The sequence below is a fragment of the Podarcis muralis genome, chromosome 16, assembly GCF_964188315.1.
Source record: "Podarcis muralis chromosome 16, rPodMur119.hap1.1, whole genome shotgun sequence".
Classification (NCBI taxonomy): domain Eukaryota; kingdom Metazoa; phylum Chordata; class Lepidosauria; order Squamata; family Lacertidae; genus Podarcis; species Podarcis muralis.
The window spans coordinates 210,754-234,051 of NC_135670.1; the positions used below are offsets into that span (position 1 = coordinate 210,754).

General features: G+C 56.0%; 1 protein-coding gene across 3 annotated transcripts; it reads right to left on the reverse strand.

The window, feature by feature from the left end:
• Positions 1 to 12,834: 12,834 nt before the first annotated feature.
• ISG20L2 (interferon stimulated exonuclease gene 20 like 2) lies at positions 12,835 to 21,647 on the reverse strand. 3 transcript variants are annotated; one of them, XM_028711216.2, is made up of 4 exons: positions 21,495 to 21,647; positions 19,437 to 20,301; positions 17,917 to 18,117; positions 12,835 to 15,538 (listed from the first exon to the last, which is right to left on the reverse strand). In XM_028711216.2, the coding sequence occupies exons 2-4, from the start codon at positions 20,199 to 20,201 to the stop codon at positions 15,428 to 15,430; spliced, it is 1,077 nt and encodes a 358-aa protein (XP_028567049.2). In that variant the 5' UTR covers positions 20,202 to 20,301; positions 21,495 to 21,647; the 3' UTR covers positions 12,835 to 15,427. The 3 variants fall into 3 exon arrangements, with proteins under 3 accessions (XP_028567049.2, XP_028567051.2, XP_028567050.2); XM_028711218.2 differs by lacking the exon at positions 21,495 to 21,647 and adding an exon at positions 20,888 to 21,081; XM_028711217.2 differs by lacking the exon at positions 21,495 to 21,647 and adding an exon at positions 20,386 to 20,862.
• Positions 21,648 to 23,298: the final 1,651 nt, after the last annotated feature.

Below are 23,298 nucleotides of genomic sequence, written 5' to 3' on the forward strand. Positions count from 1 at the left end.
GGTCAATCTGGTTCAGTATTGTCCACACTGACCTGCAGGGAATATTGCTTGCCGTGCCAGGAGATGCCAGGACTTGAACCTGGGACCTTCTGCACGCCCAGCAGGTGCTCTAGGACTCAGCTGCAGCCCCTGCCCTAATGAGACAAACCCATAGCGGACCAGAAAAAAATATAATGGACTAGGTGGGCCCCCTTTGGCCTGATGCAGCAGATCTCCCACTGGCTTGGTGTTCTTATGAAGCCTCCAGGTCCAGAGGCAGTCTATCTAGAGTCCTCCTGGCATGAGAATAGGGGGCTGGATGAGAAGGTCCCTTTTGGCCTGGCTGAGCAGTTCGGCTCTCCTGATGTGCTTTGGGGACGCGGAGGGCACCGAGTTGACGCCGGATGGTCCACGTTGCCCCCTGTTTGCAACGCTTTGTTCCTTGCCTGGACCGAAATGGCTCAGAGACGGCAGGAGACTCCAGACCAGGGAACCTTCCAATGTCTGCGCAAACAAACCCGATATCTTTGCAGGCAGAACTAAATTAATTAACGTCGCAGAGCCATGGCTCCTGCACCCTTGGAGGGGGGGGGTGTCTTGCTGGCCGGCAAACATCTGCCCTAATCAGATCAAGAGCCGCCCTGGGAAAGGTGGAGGGGACCCCGAAGGGAACGGGAGGGCAGCGCAAGGAGGAGGCCGGACGCCTCCCGGCCCCTCGGAGGTGGGTGAGCTTTCACATCTTCATGCGATTATTAAAATAGCTCCAGGCCCTTTTCTCAGGGTCTGCCTGACAAGGCGGCAACAGCAACAGATTATTTCAATTAGCCGGAGCTGCGCTTCGGAAAAGGAAGGAGGAGACGCGAGGGGCGGGGAGGGGGGGCTCTCTGTGCCCCCGAGTTAACGCCAGGTCCCCTTTCTGAGGGGCTGCGGTGGCTGGGCGCCCGTGTGAACCGGCTCACACCACGCGCTGCAAATTAAATCCCAGGGAAAGAAACTTCACAGTCCTCCTCTCTCCAGCCAGACTTGGGGCTTTGTAGCTTGGAATCCTAGAATTGTAGAGCTGAAAGGCGCCACCAGGGACCATCTAGTCTGACCCCCTGCGATGCAGGGCTAACAGCTAAATCACCCCTAACAGGGGGCCAGCCAACCTGCTTAAAAACCTCCCGGGACGGAGAGGCCGCCCCTTTCCCAGGGAGCCCCTTCCTCAGTCGAGCAGCTCTGCCCGTCAGAACGCTCTTCCTAGGGTTCAGTCGGAATCTCCTTCCTTGTCGTCTGAATCCATGAATTTGGGCGCTCCCCCCCGGGGCAGAAAACAAGTTTGCTCCATCTTCCCTGTCTCACAGGGGGCCTTCACAAAAGTTTATAAAATCAGGCGTGTCATGAAGACAGCGGGCAGATAATTCTTTCCTCCCTCTCTCCTGATGCTAGAACTTGTGACCTTCCACGGAAGGAGGAGGCTGGAAGATTCAGGGTAGATAATTTTTTCTTTTTTAAAGCCCTCCTTCATGTGGCACAAACTGTGGAACTCACTGCCACAGGCACCAGGGGTGGCCACAGACATGGCTTAAAAAGAGGATTGGGCTAATTCCTGGAGTAGGAAAGGGCTGCCATTGACCAGCAGCCATGACTGCTATATTCTCTCCGTCCATGGCTTCTGCGTATTACTTGCTGGAAACACAGGAAGGGAGCTGGCTCTCGTCTTCGGATCCTGCTGGCTGGTTTTCCGTTGGGGCATCTGGTCAGCTGCTGTGAGAAGAGGACACCAGGCTAGATGTGGCCCCCTTGGCCTGACCCAGCTGCAGCCGGGCTCTTCTTATGTTCTGATGGAGCCTCCAGCTCCAAAGGCAGTCTATCTCGATTCCTAGGCCCTTTGGGGCATTGGGCCACTGTGAGGATGCTGGACCAGATGGGACCCTTGGGCAGCCAACCCAGCAGCTGCAGAGAGAAACAGAGCCAGGAGGGTAAAGCCCTGGAAGGAAGAGGACTCCTCCAGTTGCCCAAGGCAGCCCTGCCTGGAGTTTGCCACAGCCAAGCTCTGTGATGCGCCCCTTGGACTTGGCTTAGACTTGCCAGGAAGAACGGATTCTATTTTATTTTTAAAATGAGAACTCAGTCCGGACAGCTGGCAGCATAACGTAGCTCCACATCTGGGGCAGAATCGTAAGTTTGAAGAATTGAAAGGGACCCGAGGGTCATCCAGACCGACCCCCTGCAATGCAGGAATCGCAACCCAAGAATTCCCTGTGCTTGGCCCAGTCTGCCTGGAGGCAGAGGAGTGCAGGAGGCTGCCCTAAGCAGAGCTCAGGAATAAGGACACGGACAGGCAGCGACTCCCCAGCGTCTCCGAGGGGGAGTCTCTGCCAGCGGTACCTGGAGATGCCAGCATCCGAACCTGGGACCTGCTACATACAAAACATACACCCTGCCCCTGAAGTAAGACTGGAGTCCTCGTGGTTCTGGCTGCGGGGGCAGGACCTTCAGCATTCAAGGCAAGTGTCCCAGCCAAGAGGGGGCCAGGAAGCGAGGGGTGTGCCTGCGCAGCCCCATAGCCTGTCCCTCGGCTGCCGCATCACGTTTTCCTGGATGGCCACCAAGTGGCGGCTGGTCTGCTCTGAGCTCTTTGCTCCAGGAAGGGAAATGAGGCGCAGATGGGCAGAGATCACAGCAGGCGGGCTAGAAGGGGGCCTGTCTAGGGCAAGAGCAGAGCAGTGGGGCAGGGGAATGGCCTCCCCACTCCTCCAAGCTGGGCTGCGTCCAGCACAGTCAGCAAAGCAGAGCCACGTGAGAAGCTGCCTTATTCCCACACAGAGCTCAGTGCTGCTGACACCAACCGGCAGCGGCTCCCCAGGGCCTCTCCCAGCCCTGCCTGGAGATGCTGCCAGCGGGGACCGAGTCCAGGGCCTTCTGGGCTGAGATACGGGCTTCCCCAAAAGCTAAAGCAGGGTTCTTGTTCTAAAAGGAAAAAAGATGCGGTTTAAGCAGGGATGGAGAGAGCTGCCTTCTTCTGAGCCAGGGGATGGCTGTCAATGTTGCTGCCGGTCAGTGCAGGCAGTACCGAGCTAGGGGGACCAATCGTCTGGCTCACTGTAAGGCCGCTTCCTGTATTCCCAGATGGCGGTGCTTAAGCATGAAAAAACTTAAGAAGAGCCCCTGTGCTGGATCTGGCCAAAGGGGACCCAGCATCTTCTCACAGGGGCCAAATGCCCCAAAGATCCTAGGAATCGATATAGACTGCTTCTAGACCTGGAGGTTCCATAAGGACATGAGGAAAGTCTGGCTGGACCCACCTGGCCCAGCCTCCTGTTCTCACAGTGGCACACCCGATGATCCCAAGGGAAAACCTGAGGGCAGAATTCGAACCCAAGAGCCACCTCCCGTCCCGTGGTTTCCAGCATTCAGAAGCACGGCTGCCTCCGACTGTGGAGGCAGAGCTGAGCCATTGAGGCTGCTAGCCCTGGAAAGCCCTCCTCCTCTCTTAAAGGGGTTCCTGGGGAAGGGAGTTCCACAGTTTAAACTGTTCTCTTCCAAGCATGACGGTCATTTTTAAAAAATGGGAGGACTGGGAGCCTGGACACACGTTTGGTCCCCCATGGAAGCCCCCTCCCCGCCCAGCTCTGGGTGATTCTGGAGAAGAAGAAAGGCAAGGGTCATGGGGGGCAGCCTCCCCCCCCCCCCATCCCTGAGCCTCATTAGAAAGGGGCTCCTGGTTCCAATTTCCAGAGGCATTTAGAAAAAAACACAGATTTAACGACTGGCCATTTATATAACCAGGACCGCAAAGCCTGAGGTTTAATTGCCTCCAAATCTGGGCCAGACACAAAAGCTGACCCCCCCCTCCCACCTTTGTCCCTTCAGATTTAATGGCTTCCTAAATCTCAGGAAAGGGGTCCTCCCCCCATCGCCTCCTCCTCCTCGCAAGACATTCCTCCTCTTTGTACTTCCAGGGAAGGCGGGATGCTCTCGCAAGGCAGAAAGGTCTTAAGTTACACAAAGGACGGAGCCTCGTCCCGCCCCCCCCCCCCAGCAGCCCGTCTTCAGACCCCCAGAGCAGAGGGCACCTGCTTCACGTTAGGCAAACAGGAAGACACCCCCCCCCCCCCCGGTAAAAAAAAGAATAAAAAATGCTCTCCCTTGGCTGGATGCAGTGTGGCTCAGCACTCACCTGCCCCAGGTGCTTAGAGCAGGATTAAAGCCTGCACCAAAGAAGAACCCGGGAACTCTAGCTTAAGGGCGCTGCAAACTATAGCGCCAGGAACGGGGTGTGCTCATAGAACCAGGGTTGGGAGGCATGTGCCACGATTCATTGGCCCATAGAAGATGGTCTTGGTGGCTTTAAAGAAACTCTGTGCATCATGAGTGTCAGCTAAGGGCTGGATCTCTGGAGCTTTTTTTATCCACAGTGTTTATGGAAGACAGTCTTACTCACCAGAGAAGCTTAATAAGGTTACCAGATTTTTTTCAACGAATCCGGGGACACTTTAATTAATTACTACATGCTCAGGGATGTTGACGCTGCAGCGATGGTGGTGGCAGAGGTGCAGCCGCTGCCTTGACCTCAACCGCCATGTTTCGCCTTCCTCCACGGCTTCTATCTCTTTCTCCATGAGCCTGGGCAGCCTCTGAGTTGTTGGTCCTTCAGTGGTGGTGAAGCATCAGGCATGGAAGGTGGAGAAGGAGGGCTGAGGCTCGTGCAGCGTGATGCCTCCCTGCCCATCAGAGCAGCCCCAATCCCATTCCTACTTGTGTGCAAGCAGGAGGGGGCGGGGATCCATCAGCTGGGGAGGGAGGCTTCCCGTTGCCTAACTAAGAGATCCCTGCTCCCTCCTGCTTGCACGCAAGTAGGAGCTGGGCGGCTGCTCCGATAGGCAACATGAAGCCTCCCTTCCCAGCTGAGTTGCTGGGGTCTGGGAAGGTGGAGGCAGCCCGGAAGCTGCGTCTTAGAGCCCCTGCATCACCACCATACGGGGACTTCTGAGCAGCTCCTGAAGCCAGCCAGAGCCACCTGCTCCGGGCTGCTGAGACTGCCGCTGCTGCTGCGTTTCCCGGGGACATTAGATGAAATCCGGGGACGGAATTTGTCCGGGGACTTATTTGCAAATCCGGGGACTGTACCTGGGAAACGGGGACGTCTGGTAACTCTAAGTTGGGAGGAACCCTGGGGGGTCATCTAGTCCAACCCGCAGGGATCACAGCTAAAGCATCCTTGTTAGGCGCCCCCCCCCCCCCCGCTTTTTCAATGTCTGGCATGTATGCAGGCCTGGAAGATAGTGCTGTGTTGTGGCTCAATCACAAAGTTGGCTGTGTGTGGCGGCTGGTTGCTGCCTCTCTGAGAGTCTCCTACCTCACCCCCCCCCCCGAGCTCCTTGGAGGAACAGGTGGTTTGTAACTGTAATAAACCAATCCGTGTTTGCTCCATGTTCACACATGCAGCCCACATCCCGGGCAATTCTGGTGGGGCCAGATGCAAAGTTCACCTGTGTAGCATTACCCGGTTTCTATGCACAACCGCTGCCTTCCCTCCAAGCAGGCAAGAGGCTCAAGGACACCTTTCCAGCCAGGCAGAGATATTATGGGATGCGCAGGGAGAGTCCTGAGGTTTCCAGGACAGCCTAAGCCAGGCAAACATTGAGATGTGAAAAATGCCGCCTGCCTCCGTTGTTCTTGGCTTCCCTGCCTATTGTCTCAGCCACCGCAGGGAGGGAGGGAGGGAGGGTGGGGTGAGAGCCCCCCCCCCCGGCCCTGCAAATAAATAAGGGGAAAGCGGGGAAGGCTTCCAAAAATGGGGGGGTTGGTGGGGTGGAGGCTACGGGAGGGAGAGGAAGAGCTGAGCTGTGAGGTTTGCAGCTGGTATTCATTTACGCCATCAGTCTCTTTCCACTTATCTCTGTAAACAGGGGGGAGAGAGGGGGGGCATAATTACAGGGCCTCCTTTGCACCGTCTGGCCGGCAGAGTCAAGGCACGGTGCTCTGTGTGGTCCTTGCAGAAGGGGGCAAGTTCCCACAGGCAGGCAGGCAGGCCTGAGCACCTCAGGTGCAGGGGAGCTTGCCAAAGGGGACCCATCCAGTCCTGTTCTCACAGATGCCCCAATGCGAAACCGGCAAGCACGACGCCTCTCCCCTCCTGTGGCTCAGGAATCAGATAGACTGCCTCTGGACCTGGAGGTTCTATGAGAAGATATAAAGAAGGCCAAAGGGGTGGCATCTACCCCAGCCTCTTGTTCCCACAGTGCCACCCAGGTGCCCCCAAGGAAAGTCCCCCCCCCCCGGGTTTCCAAGCCCATCCAAAGTACAGCCTGTGGGGCAGCAGCCAACTTGGGGAGGGGAGCTTCCTTCACTGAGCACCCAGCCCTGCCAGCTCCCCAGGGGCTCCTCTGGCCGATAAGCTGCCTGCTGGCCGGTTCTGACCTGCTGCTGACCCAGCCCAGGAAGGAACGGGCATGGAGCTAAGTCTGCCTGGCTCTCGGCTGCCACAGACTCCACCGGGCGCCCTCAAGACAATTCCCGGGGGTGGAAATGGAAGGGGTGTTCAAGAGAGGCCCCACTGGCCACCTTCCACATGGCGTGGGCAGGAAAATGGGCTTGACCACTCAGTGGAGCCTCCAGCCCCAGGGGCAGCCTATCAGATGCTGGGGGAACAAGCACAAACGAGGACGTGTGTTATTTACTTCTTCAATGTGTATCCTGCCCTTCATTCAAAGATTGCAGAATGGTTCACAACACAGAAATGCAAAATGGGAACACAAAATAACTAATAAAGCAAAACCAATACCCCCCCCCCAACATTTTAAAGGCCACAGAATGTTAACAAACCCAAGGCTTGCCGACTTTGTGGAGCTATTGGACGATAGGAAACGCTTCTGAAGAGCAGGTGCTGGAAGCTGCGGTGGGGGGAGAGTGGCTCTTGGGTTCGGATCCGGCTGGGGGGGGGGCTTCCCAACAGAGGCATCTGGGTGGCCGTAGTAAGAGCAGGATGCAGGACTCGAAGGGCCCCCTTTGGCCTGATCCAGCAAGCACTCCTGTTCTGGTGGAACCTTCAGGTCCAGAGGCAGTCTATCTGGGGTATTTGGTCACTGTGAAAAGAGGAGGGTCCCCTGGATGGGCCATGCATGCCTTGCTCTGGATTCGCAGCCATGGCAAAAAGCAGGATTGGGCCCGGGGGGGGGGGGTGCAGGCAGGAGAGAGCGAGAACGAGAGAGATTTGTGCCTGGCCATGGTACGCCCATACATCATTTTTATGCTCTGGAGTATTTCTTCAGTTGTTTTAATGACTTCCCGTTTCAGTAACGAGGGAGGAAGTCGTTACTCTCGTTTCTTCTTTGCCTTTAACCGCCCCCAACGAACACACAAAAGAGGGCGAGACGGATCCCTTTGGCAAAGGGGCCTGGGAGGCTCACGGGGAGCGAAGGCGAAAGGCGGCCTCTGCAGCTGCCAGGCCAGCCCTGTCCGCACTGACTGGCAGCAAGGGCTCTCCAGCGATTCAGGCAGGGAGCATTCCCAGCCCAGCCGGGAGATGCTGGGACCTTCTGCATGCCAAGCAGGCCCTGTTCCCTTGAGCCACCTAAGCAAGTAAGATTCTAGTCCTCAAGGTTACGAAGGAACGTTTGAAATCAGAACGCAAGAAGCTTCCCTGGGCATTTAAACCCACCAGGCACAGATTTCTGGGCAACTTGCAGGCTGCTCTGTGCTCAGCACACAGATTTAGTGCAGGACTTGCTGACAGACACAAAAATATTAAGCATGGCGACATGGCGCTCTTCTTAAACCCCTAACAGCTCAAATGAATGGCTTCAGCAAAGATGGCATTTTGCCCTAATGGGAAGGCAGGATTGTGTGCTGACTTGGGAGACGGCAGGAAAAAACCTTTTGAATCACACCAGAAAGCTTAACAAGGGGCTACAGAACGGCAACCAACTCTTCTCACAGCCTTTCCCCTGCTGCCAGGAGGGCTTGATCACTTAGCGTATTATCATTATCCTGAAACTGTAGGGTCATCTAGTCCAGGCATCCCCAAACTCGACCCTCCAGGTTTTGGGACTACAATTCCCATCATCCCTGACCACTAGTTCTGTTAGCTAGGGATGATGGGAGTTGTAGTCCCAAAACATCTGGAGGGCCGAGTTTGGGGGTGCCTGATCTAGTCCAACCTCCTGCAATGAAGGATACACAGCAAAAGAACCAACTCCAGATGTTGTGCGTTTCCCTTCCTCTCAAGGCTTGTGGTCTTTTCTTGGTGACTGTTTGATCCAGACTCCGCGCCAGGATGCTGCCTCGTACCGAGTCGGATCATTGGTCCACCCAGCTTTGTATTGCCTGCGCTGACTGGCAGCAGCCCTCTTGGGCTCTCTCTCCCAGCCCTACCTGCAGGGGCTGCTGGCGGGGGCTGCACCTGGGCCCTTCGGTTTGCAAAGCAGGGCCTTCCCCAGACAGTGGCTCTACAGCCAACACGGCCCCCTCTGGGCAAGGCTGACCTGCAGCTCCCAGCACAGCTCATGCTCTTTGGAAGCCATCCAAGTTGGTGTACTCCTGTGGCAGGGAGTTCCACAGGTTAACTCCATGCTGCAGGAAGAAGTCCTTCCTTTTATTCGTCCTAATCCTTCCAACACCAGTTCTTGTCTTATGGAAGGCGGGGCGGGATATCATTTCTTTATCCATGCAGTGCACCATTTTGCAAACTTCCATCCTACCTCCCCTCCCTCTCCTTTCCTCCAAACACTGCACAAGGGGGGGGGGTGTCTCTCCATCCCCTTCCTCATCCCCCCCAAGCAGTCCCTGCTCCGCGTATTTATTAGGTACCAGGGTTCAGCCGTGTCATCCCATTATTGCTCTGGAACAAATGAGGTGCTGATGAGGAAGCCCTGAGTCAGCAAAGAGCCCTGCCAGGAAATTCTTAAAACATGTCTCTTTTTTCAAAAAAAAAAGAAAAAAAAAGAGTACTCCCCCCCCCCCTCAACCATCCCAGGGCGTGAGAGAGAGGGAGAGAATTGGGGGCCCTTAAGCCCAGGGCCAGAGGCTGCAGCCTGCAGATGTGGCTTTCAAAGCAAAGGGACAGCCTTGCTGCTGTCAATGCAAAAATCCCACAGCCCAGAGAGGAAGGAGAACCAGAAAATAATGAGGCCCCCAGTCACAGGGAGCTGTGGCCTACGGGACTCCCTGCCCCAAACCTCTGTCCTTCCTTGGGGGAGGAGGGTCCGGCTCCACTGCAGGGGGGCCTCGCTGCAACAAATCCACGGAGAAGCGGCTGGAGGCAGCAATGGTGCTTCTGCATCCCCCTTGCTGGAAACTGCAGGAGAGGAGGAGCGTGTCGCTCTTGGGCTCTGATCCTGCTCCAGGGTTTCCCTCGGGGGCACCGGGTTGGCTCCTTGGAAGGTGGGCTACATGGGCCCCTGGCCTGATCCAGAGGGCTCTTCGGAGGCTCCAAGATTCTCCACGTCACATACCTTTGAAGGTGACCCGGAAACTACAACTAATCCAGAATGCGGCAGCCAGACTGGTGACTGGGAGTGGCCGCCAAGACCACATAACACCAGTCTTGAAAGACCTACACTGGCTCCCAGTACGTTTCCGAGCACAATTCAAAGTGTTGGTGTTGACCTTGAAAGCCCTAAATGGCCTTGTCCAGTGTACCTGAAGGAGCGTCTCCACCCCCATCGTTCTGCCCGGACACTGAGGTCCAGATCCGAGGGCCTTCTGGCGGTTCCCTCATTGCAAGAAGTGAGGCTACAGGGAACCAGGCAGAGGGTCTTCTCGGTGGTGGCGCCCGCCCTGTGGAACGCCCTCCCAGCAGATGTCAAAGAGAACAACTACTACCAGACTTCTGAAGGCAGCCCTGTTTAGGGAAGCTTTTAATGTTTGATGTATTACGGTATTTTAATATTTTGTGGGAAGCTGCCCAGAGTGGCTGGGGAAGCCCAGCCAGATGGGCGGGGTATAAATAATAAATTATCATCATCATCATCATGCCGTCCCTGGAGCAGTGTGGGAAATGACACATCAGAGGTGTGAGGCCTGCAGCCCAATCTCTCCCAAATTCATGTGACGTGTCACAAGGTTTGGGTGCCAGAATTGTGGCGAGGCCCTGGCCTCTTGCCCCCGACCATTCTGGGGGGCCACTGGAATCCGGGAAGGCCAACCCTTGGTCGCCACCCCAGGTGGAGGAGCTTAGGGATGAGGCCCCACCATGGGAACCTGCATGAGAAACCGGGGCCGTCGTGCACATCCAGACTGGCAGGGATGTCGGAAGGTGCCCCATGGAGAGCCAGGCCCTGCACATTGCCCACGCCGACTCTCCAGGGGTTCAGAAAAGGCGACGTGGCCGCCATTACCTGGAAGTGCCAGCAGGGACTGACCCTACGACCTCCCTTTGCATGAAAAGCAGATGTTCTGCCACTGAAAATAAAGCAGGGTGCTAGTCCTCTTGGTTCTGAATAAAAGGCAGGAGTGGGGAGCTGCTCACTGCAGCTCAAACCATCTAGCTTGGTACTGTCCACACTCCTTGGCCTTGGCTCTTTGCTGCTTCAGATAGCAGGGCTCTTCCCCCGCTCTGGATTGAACCCGAGACCTTCTACAGGCCAAGCAGGTGCTCTACCACTGAGCTTTGGTCTTTCCCCCAGTGAACAAAGACAACAGGCTTCCCTGTGCGGTCAAGCCAGATAGATAGGTAGGTAGACAGACAGACAGATAGCATTGCTCGACCCTCCTCTCTCGAAGTTTGCCCCGGGCTCCTTCCGAATCTGGGCCCGCCTTGGCGAGCCTGGGAGCGAGAGGGTGGGGGTTGCGGCGGGTCTCTGGGCCAGAGCAGCCCTGTCAGAACTGACAAGTTATTTATGTGTAAAGGGAGGCAGTGGAAGAAAAAACACCCGGGCCCATTCCTCCGACGGCCATTCCTTAATTATCGAAACGCAGAGAGCCGAGCAAAAGCAAACAGAGGGGAGAGCTTCATGTTATGACAAAGTTATAAATAGCGAGATGGTATAAACACTCCACACGGGGGCAAGAGCAGCAAAAGACACCCCCGGATTTAAAAGGATGAGGAAACTGACATTTCGGGACCAAAGTGGATTAGGAAGAATTCACAGAGAGGGCCATCGAAGGTGAAGAGCCTGCACGGTGGGAGGCGGCAGTGTTCCTGAATTAAGTTGCTGAAAACCACAGGAGGGGAGAGTTGCCTTGGCGCTCAAGTCCCACAGGCATCGGGCTGGCCACTGTGAGAGGAGGATGCTGGGCTGATGGGCCTTTCGGCCGACCCAACAGGCAGGCTTTTCTCAGGTTCCTAGAGAACCTCCAGATCCAGAGGCAGTCTATCTCGACTCTGAGGTTCTTTGGGGCATCTGGCCCCTGTGAGGGCAGGATGCTGACACTGGCCTGATCCAGCAGCCAGGTTCTGCTGATGTTCTTAGAAACTGGCTCCTCCTTCTCTGATTTGCATTAAGACAGGCGAGAAGCATTTTTAAAGGAAGGAAGAAAAAGAAAGAGAGAGGAGGTCTGGAGGCCACACAAAGAGCAAATCCGAAGGAGCCCCGAGCGACAGATCCATCACAAGAGGCCCGCTGGCTGGGCTCTCACCCTCAATCCCAAGACAGAGGCCATATTTCACCTTTAAAAGCTTTCGTCTCTCCCAGCCCTGGTGGGCCACAGCACATTCCTCCCCTTCCCCAACTGAATGGAGAGGTGGGCTTTGTTTTGAAGTCGGCCCCAGCTCCAAGCTCACTTGGAAGCTGTGCATGCGTCTCTTTCACACACACCCTTTCTCGCCCGTGGAGGCCACAAGCAACCAGCCCTGCCTTGGAGGATCCCCGCTTGGCCTGCAGAACGATGCAACGAAGGCTGGTCCTGCAGCTTCCCCTGGTGGCAAAGAAGGCACCAGGTCTGCGCCAACCGCCAGAGCCACAACGCAGACCCCTCCGGGTGCAAGAGCCACAGCCACTGCTGGCCGAGCAGGGCGACAGCTCCTCTGCCAAAAACAAAGCAGCCTTCTAGTCCTTGTGGTTCTGGATAAAAGGGGGAGTGGAAATGCAGGGAGGTGGGTGGCCAGAGGCCCTGCAAAGAGCCTTTCCCTTTTGCCTCTGCACTTCAGGGAAGCTGGTCCCTCTGGCTGAGCAGGTTCAATCTCTCCAGGGAGATTTTCACTCCTCTGGCCAGAAGGATCAGGGGCCCAGCCGTGGAGGGACATGCAGGCAAAAGCAACTCGGCTCTTGTCATGGCTACCACCTGCATCACTAGCTGTCCTGGGGCGCCTTGGGACTGGATGGTTCAAGATGCAGGTCTGTTGCATGAGATACATAAGGAGTTGCTTGGGCTTGGAATGGCAGGAGCTTGGGTGTCCAGGGAGAGGGTCCCACAGAGGCTGCCACCCACCCAACCTCCTCAGGGCCTCCCAAGAGCTGAGGAAGCGGAAAACCAAGGAACCAACATTCAATAAAACAATGATGCTTTGTGTAGCAATCCTTCAGGCGGTATGGGGCCGTGTAAGGACGACATGGAGAATGCAGGGAGAAAGGTTTCCCTCCCTCTCTCCTCACACTGAACCTTGTGAAGATTCAGGACAGAGAAAAGAAAGGACTTCTTCCCACAAACTGTGGAACTCCCTGCCACAGGAGGCAGTGATGGCCCCCAACTTTAGAAGAGGGTTGGACAAATTCACGGAGGAGGAGGGGGCTATCCAATGTCAGAGGCAGTTGCTGGAAAAGGCAGGGAGAGCGCTGCTCTCGCACTCGGGTCCATCGTGTGGACTTCCCATAATGGGCTGTGACCTGATCCAGCTGCAGAGCTCTTTTCATGTTCTTCAGATACAGCGGCTCTTCGGATCAGGGCCCTTCCCCCTGCCACGCCTACGCAAGCACACAGGTCTCAAGCCAGTAAGTGAAATATTTTACTTTTTTAGAAAAAGACAAAACAATCCCAAGCACAGAGAGAAGACTCGCCCGCTCATAATTACCAGCATTAACACAAATGGAATAAGTTTCTTTTTTTGCAGAGTGTGTGTGGGCTTTTGGGTAGGAAATCTGTTTCCCGTGCGGGTGGTTTTGAAAAAATTATTCTTCCATTTTTGTCTTTGTTTTAAAAAGATGCTCACTTTAAAACTCCTTGAGGAGGAATCTTTCTGAGACTGCTGCAAAGGAACCCCATCAAAGATTTCCGCGGGGAAAAGACAATACGTTTGGCAACCGTTTGTAAAATGTTCAATAAAGTTTAAAATAAATTAGGAGTTCCATGGAGGCCCACTTGGTAGATTGCGAACGCCCCTTTGTGGGGAGTCCCCAAGAGCCCAGGAGGAAGGGGCACAGAAGCCCAAACCCCGGGAGGGACAGAGGCAAGAGAGAAGGACGTTTGGAAAGTTGTGGAAAGCAAATGGGGAGAGATGGGAAAACAAACCTTAAGACCTTTTCTTTCAGAGCGACTGTCGGTATCTCATTAAAAGCAATGAGCTTCGGGGCTCCCTCTTCTTCCCAGAAAGACACACACACAAACACAGGTTGCGTCACAACTAACAGCAAGGTCTGCACAGTACCCCAAAACTCACACACACAAAAACCACCTTCTTGCTTCATGGTCACTTGGTGGGAAACAGCACCAGAGAGAAAAGACAGAGAGTGACAGAGAATGAGACACTCACTGGCCAAGACACAGCGATGGAGCCACTTTGGGGACGCAGGGGGGCAAGGGGGGGTCACAGTGTTCCGGGGAATTTTCAGCATCAGAATGAGAAAATGTGCCCAGTGTTTACCGTTGTAAAGGATGGGAACTTTGTGCTCCAGGAATGCTCCATTCATCCTGATTGTGCAGCTGGAGGTATTATGAGGAAGGAAGGAAGGGGGAAAGAGGAGCCCCTGCAAACCAAAAGGGGAGGGCTGCCTGGTGGGCCTTCCCCTCCTGCCCTCTCTTTGCAGAGAGCCCTGCGCCCTAGATCAGCCCTTGGCCAACCTGGCGCCCTTCAGAGCCTGGGAGGCTACAGCTCTGGGGCCAGAACAAGCCTCTGATGCTGCGGCTGATGGGAGCTGCAGTCCAGGCAAGGCTCATCCAGGCAGGATCCTGCCCATCCTGGACTTGAGGGCGTCCCAGCCAGGACCCCAACGCCTGCTGAGCTCAGAAAGGGATGCTTCGCAGGGAGGGGGCGCTGTGGGCCAACACCCACGGGGGCTCCCCTCTCTCTGGGGGGCATTCCCAGGCTCTGGGCGCCATAAGGCGGGGTGTGTGTGTGTGTGTGTGTGTGTGCGTGCACAACGCCCCCCCCCCCTTCCCCTCGAGGGGAACAGAGATACAGTGGTACCTCGGGTTAAGAACTTAATTCGTTCTGGAGGTCCATTCTTAACCTGAAGCTAATGGGGCCTCCTGCTGCCACTGCTGCACGATTTCTGTTCTCATCCTGAAGCAAAGTTCTTAACCCGAGGTTTTATTTCTGGGTTAGCAGAGTCTGTAACCTGGAGGGTCTGTAACCCATAGGTGCCACTGTATTCCTTCTCCCGGCCCCACATCTCCACCAGGAAGAGACCATAAGGGCAGAAGGCACCTGCTCCTCCAGCGTCAATGTTCCGGGGGTTTCCGTCTTCTAAGTTTAGGGGGCCAAAGTGGGGAGGGACAGGGGGGTGTTCCTGGGATTGCAAACTGTTTTGTGTTTTTCATTGCTCTAATCCACCTGGGGACCTGCTGGCAGAGAGCAGAAAACAGATAATAGCGAGAGATTATGAAGGATGTGGAGAAAGTGGGCAGAGGAAGGGAGAGACAGACATCCCCCCGCCAACGAGAACCCAAGGGGGTCACCGTCCACACAGGGCCAACCCTGCCTGGCTGAAAAGCGGGGGGCTTCCTTGACCCCAGAGGGAGGGGGTGGGGCCAAGGAGGAGGAGGAGACCACCAAGTGTATGGGGGGGGGGCCTCCCATCACCTGGCAAGGGAGAGAGGAGACCCACAGGAGTCAAGCTAGGGAACTGAGTGCCCCCCTGCCCTTTTAAGAGAGTGGGGGCAGGAAGCCAGTCTCCCTGTGCCACCACAGAGGCGGGGAGGGGGGTCACCAAAGATCCACCGGCCGAGGCAACTGGATGGGCACCTTGGCCTGGTTGGCGCTCAACTCCAACAGCACACGACCCCCCCAGCCACCAGGGCCTGGGGAGTGGATAGCACCATGTTGAAAGCCCCCCTGCCGGGGAGGGTGAGGAGGCCCCCCTCCCCCTGAGCTTCAAGCCAAGAGGGAAGGAGGCTCAGCTCCGTTACAGAGAGGAAGGGGAGGAAGACGCCAAGGCTGCCGTCAGATGGAAGCGATGTAATGGACACACTTGCCTCCTTCCCCCCCCCCCGCCCCCAGTCAGTTCCTTCACTCTGCCGGCCCTCCTCTCCCTCCGCCCCATCGACCCATCAACATCCTCCTCCAAACAGCTCGGGGGGCAGGGAGGGGAGTGTCGGCTTCCCCCGGCGGCTCCAGGTTCCAAGGCTTGGTGGCGACTGGAGTTGGGGGTCAGTCCTGAGGAGAGGTGGCCAGTTGCCTCTCCCACTCGTCCTCCACCACCTTGTACAGTTCCATGGTGGCCCGGGCGTCTTCCACTGAGGAGTGGCCTTTGTTCCCCACCTGGGGGGGGGTAAGGAAAGAAGGAAGGAAGGAGCAAGATGAGGGCAGGGGTCACGTCTCTCTGACCCCTCACAAAGCGAGAGGACCCCCCCCACACACAAAGCCATCTTCAAATACCTCAAGGGCCGCCCCATGAAAGACAGAGGGCAGAACCCAAACCGAGGGATTCAAGTTACAGAAAAAGAGTTCCTGAGGGTAAGAGCCTACTCGGAAGGGGGTGGGCTCTCCTTCCTTGGAGGTCTCAAAACAGAAGCTGGGTGGCCCCCTGGTCAGGGATGCTTGCATGACAGGGGGTTGGGCTAGATGACCCCTGTGGGTCCCTTCCAACTCTACAATTCTATGATACCAGGAAAAGGACGCCCAGATAAAGAGAGGCGCACAGCAGCTTGGCTCTGGAGTCACTCAAGGGAACTTCGGCTCTTTGGGGACAAGATTAAATGGTCCCTTTTATACTGCAGAATAGGGACGCGGGTGGCGCTGTGGGTTAAACCACTGAGCCTAGGACTTGCCGATCAGAAGGTCGGCGGTTCGAATCCCCGCGAAGGGGTGAGCTCCCGTTACTCGGTCCCTGCTCCTGCCAACCTAGCAGTTCAAAAAGCACGTCAAAGTGCAAGTAGATAAATAGGTACCGCTCTGGCGGAAAGGTAAACGGTGTTTCCATGCACTGCTCTGGTTCGCCAGAAGCGGCTTAGTCCTGCTGGCCACATGACCCGGAAGCTGTACGCCGGCTCCCTCGGCCAGTAAAGTGATATGAGCGCCACAACCCCAGAGTCGGCCATGACTGGGCCTAATGGTCAGGGGTCCCTTTACGTTTACCCTGCAGCTCACTATAAATTTATAGAATTGCATTGTTTCAAAAGATTTGCTCTGGTTGCCTGCTTTATTTATATGCTCCTGTGTTTTGAGCTTACAGCAATTGCAGTTTCTGCTGCTACTGTGAGCCGCTCTGAGTGCAATATTAAATCAAACCCAGGGTCTCCTCCAAGGCCAGGGGACTCTGCTCCTCAGTGGCCCTCGAGAAGCTGCCAGACTCCATCTCCCATCAGCCCTGGTACCACCACGGCCCAATGGGCAGGGGTGATGGGAACTGTAGTGTGGCAGCCACCTGGAGGGAGCCACAGGGGCTGCTCCTGCTGTGTCGGGGGGGCGGGTCTAAAAACTGCACGGACAGATGGCACAAACAGATTTGGAAAAGCTCCTCCTGGTCATTTTCCGCAACCATTTTCTCTCCAGGCTCAAGGAAACAATGGTGAGTGCTTTATGATGCATATGAACTGACCTGGACTCTGCAATTGTCATCTGAGGCCCTTCTTTGAGAGCCTCCTCAATGTCTGGAGCAGGGCCTTTTCTGTGGTATCTCCCACTTCATGGTAGGCTCTCCCCAGGGAGGCTCACTTGGCACCTTCATTATATACAGTACTGTATCTTTAAGTGCCTGGCGAAAGCTTTCCTTTTTAACCAGCCTTTGTCCTCTGCCTTCGGCCTTTTAGGGTGGGTGGGGTGTTTTAAAATCTGTTTTAATGCATTATTTTAATGAGTTGTTTTTTTTAAAAAAATAGATCTATGTGGGTTTTTTGCTTGTTTACTTGGTTGCACGCTGCTTTGAATTGCCTTTAAAACAATGAACAGGGCGGTGATACAATGACTACTGCAATCGACACAAGATAATACCACCAAGGCAAATATCTGTAAACAAACACTAAACGTCCATTCATAAAAATGGCAAAAGTAGTTCCCCCCCACAACAGGTTGGTATCTTGAGCATCTGCAAACACAGTAACAAAGAGTCCACTTGTGATATGCCAGTGGTTCAGTGCTCAAACCTCCTTCCAGTAATCTGACATTTAGTTGCTAAAGAGCTTAGTCATTGAGTTTTGCAGTAAATAATATACTGTACAAGAGAGTATGTAAACGACTTAAAGCAGGGGTGTGTCTGTCCCCATCTGCATGTTTCCATCAGGAGGAGCATAGAAAGAGGACGATGTCCTTCAGTTTGTTGGACTCCTCCATCAAGTGAACCATTGATATATCTCAAGTCAACTATTTATTTATTGCATTTGCTATTGTTTACGATAAAACCTATTTGGGAAAGAAACTACTTTTGCCATTTTTATGGATGTTTAGGGTTTGTTTACTGATAGTTGCCTTGGTGATATTACCTTGTGTCGACTGAATTGCCTTCAGCAAGAAAAATCAAGCAATGCATTTAATAAATAATAACAACAACTACAGCCAGCCAAGAGGATGGACTCTTGAAAAGGAAGTCTGCCAAGACACTGTCACTGGGCCTTTCTCCAAAGAGCTGGCTGCCAGCCAGTGTGGGCAACACTGAGCCAGATGGAGGGGGGAGAGCAGACGGACAAGGCAGGGGGTGTTACCTGGATGTCCTTGTGGAGGAGCTGCTTGGTGAGGCGCTTCAGGGAGGCCTGCTCGTTCTCCGGGAAGCCGGCCTTGCGGTTGAGCAGAGGGTTCTTCGAGGTGTCCCTGGTCAGCGACTTGGGGTGGAAATACTTGAGGGCTTTGAAGTCGTTGTGGATGGCGTGGCCCACAACGATCTTCCCAGAGAGGACCTTGAGGATCTGAAAGGCAGGGAGGGGTAGCAATGTCATCAGTCAGCGCTCAATAGCTCAAGACTCAACCTGTAGCCCAGGCTTCCTCAAACTCGGCCCTCCAGATGTTTTGAGACTACAATTCCCATCATCCCTGACCACCACTGGTCCTGCTAGCTAGGGGTCATGGGAGTTGTTGGCCAAAAACATCTGGAGGGCTGAGGTTGAGGAAGCCTGCTGTAGCCAGTCAAGCACAGCAGGATGCAGACCCACAAAGACATCGTAGCTGCAGTCTGACCCACTTCACCCATAAAGCTAAAGGGACCCCTGATCATTAGGTCCAGTCGTGGCCAACTCTGGGGTTGTGGCACTCATCTCACTTTATTGGCCGAAGGAGCTGGTGGCCAGCATGACTTAAGCCGCTTCTGGCGAACCAGAGCAGCGCACGGAAACGCCGTTAACCTTCCCGCCGGAGTGGTACCTATTTATCCACTTGCACTTTGAGGTGCTTTTGAACTGCTAGGTTGGCAGGAGCAGGGACTGAGCAACGGGAGCTCAACCCGTCACGGGGATTCAAACCGCCAACCTTCTGATCGGCAAGTCCTAGGCTCGGTAGTTTAACCCACAGCGCCACCCGCGTCCCTTACTTCACCCATAAGAGGATATAAAAGAAGAGCCCTGCAGCTGGATGAGGCCAAAGGACTCCTTTCTTAGTCCAGCATTCTGTTGTCACTGTGGCCAAATACCCCATAGGTAAAGGTAAAGGTACCCCTGCCCGTACGGGCCAGTCGTGTCCGACTCTAGGGTCACTCTAGAGGCCGGGAGCTAGCGCTGTCCGCAGACACTTCCGGGTCACGTGGCCAGCGTGACGAAGCTGCTCTGGCGAACCAGCACCAGCGCAGCACACGAAAACGCCATTTACCTTCCCGCTATAAAGCGGTAGCTATTTATCTACTTGCACTTAAGGGTGCTTTCGAACTGCTAGGTGGGCAGGAGCTGGGACCGAACGACGAGAGCTCACCCCGTCGCGGGGATTCGAACTGCCGACCATGCGATCGGCAAGTCCTAGGCGCTGAGGTTTTACCCACAGCGCCACCCGCGTCCCAAATACCCCATAGAACCTAGGAATCCAGAAAGACTGCCTCTGGACCTTGGGGTTCCACAGGAAGAGAGGAAGAGCTGCTAGATCAGGCCAAAGAGGGCCCCTCTAGTCCAGCATCCTCAACCAGATGCCAGAATAAAAATACAGACTGCCTTGGTTTTAATGAAAACATGGAAAACCTTGTGTGGGGCAGGGGGGTCCCCAAAGGCTCCCCTTGAGCGGCTGACAGGTCTTCCCCCTCACTCACCTCCTTTTGGGCCACCTTGAAGGGGACGGCATTCTTCATGTGGTGCCTCTGAATGCCACTCCAGCGCGTCCGGTAGTTGGTGATGGGGCTGAGCGGCCGCACGTACTTGTCGTACATCACGTCGCCATGGTAGCTGACCACGCTGCAGCGCGCCAGGTCACTGACGCGCCCGCCGGGGCCCGTGCCCACCATCTCACAGTCAATGGCCACCACCTTGCTGGGCTTGGGCGGCAGCAGCACCGGCGACAGCCCGCTCTCAAACTCGCTCAGCAGGGCCACCCTCCGGATCTCGCCCGCGGCCCCATTGGCCTGCGCCCCGTTGTGCCTCGCGGAGGAACCGCCCCCCGCAGTGCTCCCTGCTTTGCTCGAAGCCGTGGCCCCCCCAGAGGCATTGCCTCCCTGGGACCCAGAGTCCTTAGCCCCGTGGGCGGCCTTCTCCTTGGGGAATGTCTTGGTCCTGCGGGCCGAGCTGTCCTCCCGCAGAGGCTTCCTGTCCTGCCCAGCAGACGCCCCCTTCCTGTCCACTTTCGGCCTCTTCCTGTCCCGCTCGCAGGCTGCCCCGCCGTGCTTCTGAGAGGCATCCCGCCGGGCCAGCGGGGCTTGCCCCGGGAGCTGCTTCTGCTTCAGGAAGCCTTTCTGCTCCAGGAACTGCCGGCGCTTGATGAACCGCTGGTGCTTTTGGTTCCCCTCACAGGCCTTCTTGGGCTTTGCAGGGAGGGACGTGTCCAGGTTGAGAATGAGATCCGACATGGTGCCCTCCTCCATGGACGAACCGGGACCACGAGGAGGAGAGGCCAGCAAGCGGGCGCTGCTCTAGAGAGGCCGCAAGGGGCGCGATGCTGGACATGTCCACATGCTAACAAGGCTGGGGAGAGAGGAGGGGAGGGAAAGGGTGAATTTCCAGCATTTGGGGGGAGGATTCACAAAGTTCTCAGCCACGCTGACTTACGTTCAGGATGTTTGCTCCGGTGGTTACTGGAAATTAAACTGCAGAGTTACTCAGGGGTTCTAGTTAACTCAGTCCAGAGCCACGAGGACCAGAATCTTGCCACAAAAAATTGAATTCTTTTAATGTTTAATTGTTTTTAATGCCCCCCTGCAATGTTTTTCAGCTGTTCTCATTTCATCTGCTCGGTGGGCAGAGCACCTGCTTCAGATGCAGAATATCTGCGGTTCAATCCTAGGTGTCGCCTCCAGGTGGGGCTGGGGAAAACCCTGGACAGCCCCTGCTGCCCGTCAGCGCAGAAAAAGAATCAGCTGCTCTGGCTTGATACAAGGCAGCCTCCCTGGTTCCTGTTCCTGTGAAGGTGGCCTCCATCACCCACCCAGGAAGTGCAATGCCACCCTGTGCCAGCCTCCCCCAGCCTGGCGCCCACTGTGAAGGCTCCTCCTCCCACAACTGCAACAACCTAAGTGGCCAGGCAGCAACTGGGCAAGGCTTCCCTGCTCACACTCTTGGGGTGCGGCCCGGCTGCTGCGCTGCAGGAGATGGTACTTGATGACCTTTGGGGGTCCCTTCCGGGTTCCAGGCAGATGGCAGGAGGCAGCAGGATGGCCGGGGTCCCGGGGAAGAGCCCCTCCCCTCCCCGCCTCCCCGGGGGGCGGCCTGGCCAAGGGGTGGTGCTGCTGTGGGAGCAAGGAGACGCCCTCCTGCCCGCCCCCTTCCCCCCCACCTACCCGGCTCAGCCCCTCTGCGCCCCCGGGATTGGCCTGGCGGGCCTGCAGGGGGGGGGTTTGTGACATGGGCTGAGCTCACCAGGCTCCGGGTCACGGAAGGGCAGACCCCCCCCACACACAAACCCCGCCCTCGGGGCCACGTGCGCCAGGGAGGCCCTGGAGAGTGGGAAGGGGCCCCCAAAGGTCATCCAGCGCAACCCGCCGCCCCGCCCCGGGCTGCTTCCCAGCCTAAGGCCGGCGGGTCCGACGGGGGGGAGGCTTCCGAGGCGGGGCGGGGAGAAGCGGGACTCCCGTCCCGGGGGCTCCGGCGCCCGCCCGCCCCCCTCCCGGCCCGCCGGCCCTTCCGCCGAGGCCCCGTCCGGCCCGCCTGGCCCGCCTCACCTGCCGCCGGGGCTCCGCCGCCGCTCACCCGGAAGCGGAAAGGCCCGCCAGGGGGCGGGACAGTCCCACTTCCGGTCCCGCGCCACGCTCCTTTCTTTCCTCCCTCTCCCCTCCTCCTCCTCTCGCGAGACTTCCCGTCTCTCTCGGGGCGCTTCTCCCTGAGGCGAGAGAAGGAAGGCGGACAGCCGAACGGGGCCGAGGTGCTGGCAAAGCAAAGAGCGCATGCGCCCCCCTCATGGGCCTAGCCAGTCGCTTCTGCGCAGGCGCGAGGTACCGAATCCCCATTGGTTGGATGCCGGCGAACGACAGGAGTTGCCATGACGACGCGCCCACCAACCAGCGCGTGGGTCGTACCATTTGGCCGCGAGGGGGAGGCAGGCTGGCGCTGCACGTGGCGGAGTCGCCAGCTGTGGGTTTTGACTACAGTTCCCATCATCCCTGGCCGCTGGTCCTGCTAGCGAGGGATGATGGGAGTTGTAGTCCAAGAGCAGCTGGAGACCCAGGTTTGGGAAACGCGGCCGTGGAGTTTCCGCTTCTTGTTGCCCAATGTTGTCAGTCTTCAAGGCGCCTCACAACGTCCCAAAAACATCGCTGTAAAAGACAATGGACAGTTCCTATTCATGGAGGCGCATCGTTAAACTGGGGAACTCCCTGCCACAAGAGTCTGGATGGCTTGAAAGGGGACAGATTCATGGAGGGCGAGGGCGCTGTGGAGGGTGCTATGGGGGGGGGGTGAAATGCCATTATAAATGCCCGGGGATATGTGTGCTCACACCATCAAGAAGGCTGATCACCGAAGAATGGATGCTCTTGAATTCTGGTGCTGGAGGAGACTCTGGAGACTGCAAGAAGATCCAACCTCTCCATTCTGAAGGAAATCAGCCCTGAATGCTCACTGGAAGGACAGATCCTGAAGCTGAGGCTCCAAGACTTTGGCCACCTCCTGAGAAGAGAAGACTCCCTGGAAAAGACCCTGATGTTGGGAAAGATGGAGGGCACAAGGAGAAGGGGACGACAGAGGACGAGATGGTGGGACAGTGTTCTCGAAGGGACCAGCATGAGGGAGGCAGTGGAAGACAGGAGGGCCTGGCGTGCTCTGGTCCAGGGGGTCATGAAGAGGAGGACACCACTAAACAACAACAATGTGTGGTCACACACACACACACACACATGTCCACAAACACCAAATCTCTTTCATTGTAACTACAGGTAATGCCCTAGGATCCCTTCTGCACATGGCTTTTGCAACACAGCTCAGTTACATGCTAACAAATATCTATAATATTTTAATCACTTTAATCAGACAAATTTCTCAAAGTCTCAGATTCAGTAGATGAGAAGTTACATATTAATTTCAGAAAAACAAGGCATCTCCCCTTCAGCATCAGCATCAGCATCAAGCACCTCCCCTTCACCAGAGTGGGGTACAAGTAAAAGCACCATCGTCCTCTGACTTTCCCTTATCGGACGTAGTGAAGCAGAGCTTGAACGTCTGCCAGGGATTCTTCAGTTGTAATTCCTGGCTTGCAGCTGGCAGGGCTCACTCCTAACTCTACAACTCTGTTATTCTATTATTATTATTGGGAAGGGTCCCTTTTTGGGGATCCATGTTCTCTATTACGTACTGGATAGGATTTGTTGCACTTGAGCCACGAGGTGGCAGCCTGTGCCCATCAATACTGCATTTAAAACCTGCTCAGGACTGGGGCAAAGTGAAAACACTTGAGAGCGCAAGACCCCTGTTACTTGACCTGGCCAAAGGACACCCCCCCCCCCCCCAGTTCAGCATCTTCTTCTCACAGAG